Source organism: Octodon degus, unplaced genomic scaffold (assembly GCF_000260255.1).
Source record: "Octodon degus isolate 3935 unplaced genomic scaffold, OctDeg1.0 scaffold00162, whole genome shotgun sequence".
Taxonomy (NCBI): Eukaryota; Metazoa; Chordata; class Mammalia; order Rodentia; family Octodontidae; genus Octodon; species Octodon degus.
In genome coordinates this window covers 1785130-1792694 of record NW_004524738.1, presented here as the reverse complement: position 1 = coordinate 1792694, position 7565 = coordinate 1785130, and the positions used below count along the sequence as shown (strand labels likewise).

Here is a 7565-nt window from a genome sequence, read left to right as displayed (position 1 = left end):
GATCCCCAGCACCACATGCCAGCCAGCCCCCGCCCCCTGGTGGGCTGAGCTGGCCACACACACACACACACACACACACACACACACACACAAATAAAGTAGTTAAAAAAAAAAAAGATGAAAATGTAACAACATAGACATCTAGCTGTTAATCTCAAATGGTCTTTCACTGGTTCTTTATCTCCAAACATAAAAGACAGACTGGGAATATCTGGGGAAATTTAAATATGGACTGGAGAGTCAATGGTATTAGGAAATTTTTGTTAAGTATGTAGGAAGAATTCCACATTTCTAGCAATGTGAAATATTGCACAATAAGATCTCATGATATCTACAATGTTCTTCAAATGATCCAGCTTAAAAGCATGTATCAAATAATAACACAATGCTATCAACATCTGAATTTTGGAAATACAAAAAGGATGTATACATACTTCAGCAGTTTGTCATACTAAAAAATGTCTGGAAGCTAATGGCCACTACTTTGTTTTTTAGAGAGTACAAAATAATAATAATAATAATAAAACATTAGAAAAGATATAGAATTTTACTAAACAAAATAATACCAATTCAACAATGTCTGCTGTACTGTATAGTTTTGTCTTCAGATTAAGTGTTTAGATTAGCAGGTATACGCATGGAAAACTGGGGGGAAAAATAGTAAGAAATTTAAAAGAAGAAAAAAATTTAAGTATGCTCCTTTCAGTAGACCGGCAGAAATCAGCAGTACAATTATCCAAGCCATCTCGCATACCTATATAAATATCACCCCCCCAAACACTCCCAACCCTAACCCCACCCCGTCCTCCTCATTCCAGGATTTTCTTCCCTTTGAATGGATTTTTTTCCCTTTTCACAGTACTTATTGTACTTTTCAGATTTTATTTACTTTTTCAGGTTCTTACATTAGCAAGACAATATGATGTTTGCACATGTAGGTCTGATTTATTTCACCTGAAGAGTATGGTCTCTAGCTGTATCTAATGGCCACTACTTTGAGAACCTTTTATAATTGTAGAGGCCAAAGGCAATGTGTATTAATCTCATAATGTCTCAATAAATTTAATATTAAAATAAAGTTTTTCTTCTCCTGATGTATACTTTTTTGATGGACTCTATTTTCATTACATTATTTGCTATAAAATGAATATGCATCCTCCAAAATTCGTATGTTCAAATCCCAAATACCCAGTGATGAAATGAGGCAGTGAAGGCTTTGGGGAGGTGATTAAGTATGTAAGGAATAGAACAAATGCCCTTATAAAATAGGCTCCTTTGCTGATGTGTAAGCACACAATAAAAAGGTTCAACATTATACTGACCCAGTAAATGATACAAAAGAAAAACATAGCATATATTTTACTAAGGACACAAAGTAAAAGAGAAAAAATATTCCCTACGACATACCTATCTCTGGAGTTTTCTCCTGAACTGTGTTCAAAACTGAGCTTTTTGGCTCCTTCTCTTTCACTATCATTATTCCCCCTAAACGTACTCTTAATTCTCTCAATTTCAGGTCATAGTGCTGCTATTCAGAAAGATGAATAGATCTGACTGGAGGTGAACTTAAAGAAATGCCTAAGAATCACCCTTGCACACAGCAAGTGAGCAAACTGAATAGACTGAAATGTTTCTAAAGTTCATCCTACCCACTCTGTTTCCTCTGTTAATCTTAAGACCAGCACTATCTCTTACCTGGGCCACTAACTGACCTTCCTACCCAAGGTTCTCCCCTCCATGCTCCAGACCATTGTTCTGAATGCTTCCCCTCCTTAGGTCTCTGCTAATCTCTCCCTTACTTTCCTCTCTTTGCCTATCATTCCTTCTCCTGCATCCCATTCAATGAGAACAGCATTTCATCTTCCAACCATTCTGAATTTTTTCCTGGTTCTTCTAACCTATTTTCTACACTTCTATACCTTGCACATAAAGTTCACTCTGATTGGAATAGCTCTCTTTGCCTATACTTATACCCATCCACCCACGTGGTTAATGTCTTTTAGGGCAAAGCTCAGTCAAGTATACAGTATTAGCTTTTTTACCCCTGGGACAAAATACCTGACAAATACAACTTAAAGGAGAAAAGATTTGTTTTGGCTCATAGTTTCAGAGCATTCAGTCCATGTTCAGCAGAAAAGGCATAGCTGGCTAAAGGGCTGGCAGAGGAAACCTGCTCATCCCATGGTAGCCAGGAAGCAGAGAGAACAGGATGACTCTGCTAAAGGCAATGCCCTTATGACCCAACTCTCTCACTGGGACCGAAATCTTAACAGCACATTCACTTATAAACTAATCAGTGAATTAATCCACTAATGAGTATAGTACCCCCATGATCCAGTCACCTTCCAAAAGCCCTTCCTCTAAACATGAGACTTTTGGTGGACATTTCATATCTAGATTGTAACACCGTTCCTGACCAGCTCTCCTTCCCAACAGTTAATCACGCTCTACTGTGAAATCACAGATCTTGTCTATATTATTTTGCTTATCTCCCTAAGTATTTGTTCCTATGTTGGTCTCCTCTAGTAAACTTTGTATGCTTTCAAATTATCAATGACTTATTTTTTTAAACCTGGTGCCAAAACAATGAACATGAAAATACCTCAATGAATGTCTGCTGTATGAACTAAGTGAAGGAAGACTTACTGTTTTACTCTGTTCATATAGCACAATTTTCCAGCAGAACCTCAAATCCAAGAGAATACTTAGAACTTCAAGTCTTTGTGGTTTCTACACCAAGAACACCACAGTTTTCTAAATGTACTAGAAGAATCCCTCCTCATCTTCAGCATGTCTGGCTTAGTTTTAACTTCAACACTTTAAAACAGAAGAGGTTTCACCATTAAGATGTCCTCATCAAAGTGCTTAAGATGTCTAGCAGCTAAGACTTCAGTGTGTAGACTCCTGATATAGCTGATGTTTCCTGGTAGTCCTTGAAACACTGCTCATTAAGACTATTTGACCTTAAAGCTTAATCATATTCTCAGAGTCATCATTCAACATTTAGTACCTGTTCTATGATGAAAATCACACCAAGTATCTGAACTGCTCGGTGTGATTTGTCACCCTGGGTCAAATGGTACCACATGTTGAACAATCATCATGGCATGGCCCAGCAGCACCTGGCCTTTGCTTATATTGTGCCAGCACAAGGACCCACATGCCCACATACTCCAACCCCCGTGGAAGGCATACTGTAAAGTGATCCCAACTCAAAAATTGTCCAGCTGAGACTAGAGCACTGAATCAATTTCCATTTGTTTAATCCCTCTTCTCTAATATTATAATTTAAAATTTTCCTTTATTTTCTTTTATGAAGTTGAACATTTTGTTCCCATTTCAACCTATAAAAACAATGCCAAACATAATTTCTTTTCCTTTTTTTTTTCTTTCTTTGGAGACAGGGTCTCACTATATAGTTCAGGTTGGTCCTGAACTCACAATGTAGCTCAGGCTGGCCTCAAACTCAGGCAATCCTCATGCCTCAGCCTCCTGAGTGCTGAGATTACAGGTGGGAGGTACCATTTCCCATTCCTGTTCCATAGCTTTTTTTTTTTTTTTTTTTTTAGATATGATCTGTTTTTTTATTTTTTTTTTTATTTTTTTTTATTTAGTGCAGTTTTTTTTTCTTTTCAAAGTTTTATTGATAATCCATAGCTTCTTGAATTACAAGCTCAATGCTAAATAAACGGTACCAAGTTACAAAAGATTTTGGCAACAAGTCACATGATTCAAGAAAGCCTTGAGCTTTATAGAAGCTGAACCTAAAAGTGAGACATTCTTTCAAGGCGTGCGAACAAGATTTAATTAGAACTGAAAAGACAATTTGCAGTGCTGAGAGGAACTTAAAGAAAATCTTGAGTGATGACAAAGCAGGGACAAATAGTTTCTGAACATTTGGCTAACCACTCTACCTTCTGAATTCCTGAACTATGTATGTGGTACCCAATCCAGACTCGTTCTTGAAATGCTTGTTCCTAGCTAGATGTCAAGTTTTGTGGCTTGTTTTATCTTTATAATCTCGATTTGAGGAGCAGTATCAGTGGCATGATAGTTACGAGGACAGGTCTTATAGTAGAATTTAATAGATTATAACCATTGGTAATGTAATTTACAAACTGTATGACCTTGGACAAATTATGCTCCAGTTCCACATATGTAAGTGGGGACAATAACAGAACTGCACCCACTTCCTTATGATGCTAGTTCCCAAAGTGATCAGCATGCTTAGTTCCAGGCCTTATAGCTAGTAGTGTTAAGTGAGGCCTCATTCTTGTATTCTGCAGGCCTGCTACTCAAGAGAAGACCAGAGAGCACCAGGCCATCATCAGCTGATTAGACATCTCAGGCCCCAAAACAGACTAAATTCTGACAAGAAGATCTCTAGTGATGAGTATGCATATTAATGCAGAGGCACCTAGAATGTGAGAAGCTCTTCTCTGTGACACTCACATTCCCATAATGGAAAAAATCTGAAATGTTCTACTTGCATTTTTTGAATTGGTATCTCACTACATTGCCCAAGCTACCCTCAAACTGAAGTGGTCCCCTCACTTCAGCCTCCCAAGTAGCTGGGAGGCAACATCCTCTCTTTAGTAAAAATCCTACCTGTTCAGTTTTCTCCCTGGTAAAAATTAAATTTGTGGCGCTTAAATGAGATAAAAGTGCATAACAACACACTGCAAACTTTAGAACATTATGTAGTTGCACATTTTGTGGTATTTATTCTAAAATGCTTGTTACTGTAGAAGTATTTTTCATAGTAGGGTGATTATTCCCTTGAGTGTGGCCCTAGCTTTACCACTCAAAAGTTGAGTCAAGAGTCTGCAAAAAGTTTCAACACTATTAAAAACCACAATATCCATTTATTTTCCAATAGGGTAATCTACAAGTGAAAGCTAATTAACAGAGAATGGAGAGATGACACAGGAGATTGTTTTTAATACGGCCTGAGTGTTAGTGAGCCTTTCTACACCAATGTGCATATAACCACTAATAATGCTGGATTATCTTGACAGAATTCAAAATCTAATTCAGGTTTTAGGTGAGCCCTGAGATGTCTAATCAGCCCCCAGATGACACCAGTCTGAACTTAGCAGCAAGGCTGTAGAATATGTTAAAAATGAACACTCATTACCACTAACACCTCAAACTTTACATCTTTCTATCTTCAATTATTCTAATATTATTCTTGACCAAGGAAAAGACTAAGGCTCAGAGAAGTTAACTTTCTTGTGATCAGAGATGTGGGCAACCAGGATTCAGATTTAGACGACTCTGCAGCGGACTTTTAACGGTTTGCCTCCCATATTAATTTATTTTATAAGCAAATCTGGAGCCCATAATCCGTGAATAACTATTTTTGGAATATTCTTCTAGGTCATGTCCCTACTATAATTATTGCGCCTCTCGAGTCAGTATGAGGTTACACGGCTGGGGGAAGAAGCAACAAAGCCACCCTCTCAATACTGACACGGGTGAGGAAGCAGCGGCAGGGGTAGGGACCCCTTGGCAGTCGCGACCCGACCCCCGCAGCAAAGCGCTTCTAAAAGGGGTTGGTCCGCCGGGTGGGCCTTAGACAGGCGCCAGGGGCGGAGCCTGCGCTGGAGAAAGGTTCCGGGCGGGACGTACCAAGGCGCGCAGGGGGGAGGGATTTCCAGCGGCCAACACTGCGTGGCTGCCTCGGCGCCCTACGGGGAGTTGGAAGCGCTCCCCACGTAGCCCTCAGTTTCCTGGTCGATAGCGGGTTGCCACGGGCTCTCCCCACCCATAGCCGACTTCTTAGAGACGCTTCCTTAGGCCCCTCCATGGAGTGGGAGGCCCCGGAAATGGGGGCCAGGTGGTAGGAGGCCAGCCTGAGAGGAAAGTGTCCGGTCGTTTGTCAACACCTCTACACCCCACGTAAATCCACCCACTTATTTACCGGCGCCGTGGCTCTTACCAGCTCTTTGGGAGGCTTCTCCTGGGTTTTTCCAAACAGCCCCATGGCGAACTGAACTCGTCTTGCCCCTTCCGGCTTTCCGTTCCCTGCGCCCAGGCAGGTCACGGGCAGCCGTTTGGGCGGGGCCGGAGGAGAGGCTGGGAATCTAGACGCCCAGAGAAGGGCGCGGCGGCAGCGGGGGTGGTGCGCACGCGCCGCGCGCATGCGCAGAGTCGGGCTGGGGGAGGGGTCCTGGGCAGAAAGGCTGACGCCAGGGCCTACGTTGTGGGAGGGGTTGTGAGGTAGGCGACTAGCGGTCGGGAAAGTTTAAACGGCTTGTTTCTCTCGTGTGAGAAGCCCTAAGTGTACACAGGGAGCACAGCAGAGGAGCACAGTGTCTAGGAGGAAGAACATGTTCAGTTGGGAAAGGGCGGAAGGGGGGAAAAAGGATTAGAAGAAAGGATGGAAGGAAAAAATGGAAACAAGCTTCTGTAAATCAGGAGGGTAAAAAGAGTTGGAGGGAGGGGAAGTAGGGAAAAACGTAGAATTAAGATATAAGTACAGATTCCCTGTTATGAATGTGAGCACTACGTATCGTAAGTATGTATTAATAATCTTTTTTTTTTTTTTTGCGGGTTTGAGGGGGATCAAACTCAGAATCTGCGCTTACCAGGAAGGTGCTTCTGCTGCTGAGCTATCTCCCCGGCCCAAGAAAATTCTTAAAGGATGAGAAGGGGAAAAGAAAACTCATGCTCAGTAAGAAGCATTTGCTGGCTGCATAAGTACAAGTTGTTGCGCCAGGAACCTGTATTTCCACCATGACATACATATTTCTGACCACTTTCCAAATACTTCTTTGTTACCGGCTGCAGCAAGAAATGACCTCTTCACTCACCAGAACCATTCCTTTGTTGGCACCGCCATCACTATTCACTAAAACTTGGAGGTTGACTTCTTTCTTGTACCAGGTTCCCAGCATCCTAACTTTTCACTGTGTCGAAACTTGAGCCCTCTCTTTTCCATCCTGACGGACAGCTTCAGTTTAGGCTGTATTTCCAATATGTAATTCCTGTGTGACTTTTATTCACGTGTATTTTTCTACATCTCACACCCACAATGACTTTAACCAGATTCTGAAAGGAATTGATTACTGAGGGCTGGACGTATTTTTAGCTACTATCCTTAGCTCATAGGATGATGGGGAAAGGACTGTGTTTTACTTTATTTACCCAGCCCCATACTCCAGTCTGGTGGGAATGTATTTTGGAAACATTTTGACCATGTCTTAAAATGCTAAGTATATGCCTTTCTTATTACCCAGCCATTCCTTACCTAGCTCTTTACCCAACAGGAAAAAGTATATGTCTGTAAAAAGATGTGTGTGTAAATGTTCATAGCATCTTTATTTGTAACAGCCAAAAACTCAGAATAGTTTGTAAGTCCATCAACAGATGAATAGACAAACCAGTTGTGGTGGAGCTATGCGATGGAATACTATTCAGCCATCAGAAAGAATAAACTATCGATATGTGTAAACACTCTGCGTGATCTCAAAAGAATTGTTCTGAGTGAAAGAAGCCATAAGAGAAAGAATATGTATGGTATGGGTCCATTTTTATAACATTCTACAAAATGCAAAATATAT

The 7565-nt window shown here is 41.0% G+C and overlaps 1 protein-coding gene across 2 annotated transcripts in view; it reads right to left on the bottom strand.

Moving 5' to 3' along the window:
* Chmp3 (charged multivesicular body protein 3) overlaps window positions 1-7565 on the bottom strand; it is an 84994-nt gene that overhangs the window by 35117 nt on the left and 42312 nt on the right. Inside the window, exon 1 of one of the 2 annotated variants that reach the window (XM_004642790.2) lies at window positions 5942-6120. The exons of the other annotated variant lie outside the window; for it this stretch is intronic. Within the exon in view, the coding sequence (XP_004642847.1) occupies window positions 5942-5986 (45 nt within the window). The 5' untranslated portion in view covers window positions 5987-6120. Of the gene's footprint in view, window positions 1-5941; window positions 6121-7565 lie in introns of those variants that run through there. 2 annotated transcript variants of the gene reach the window in all.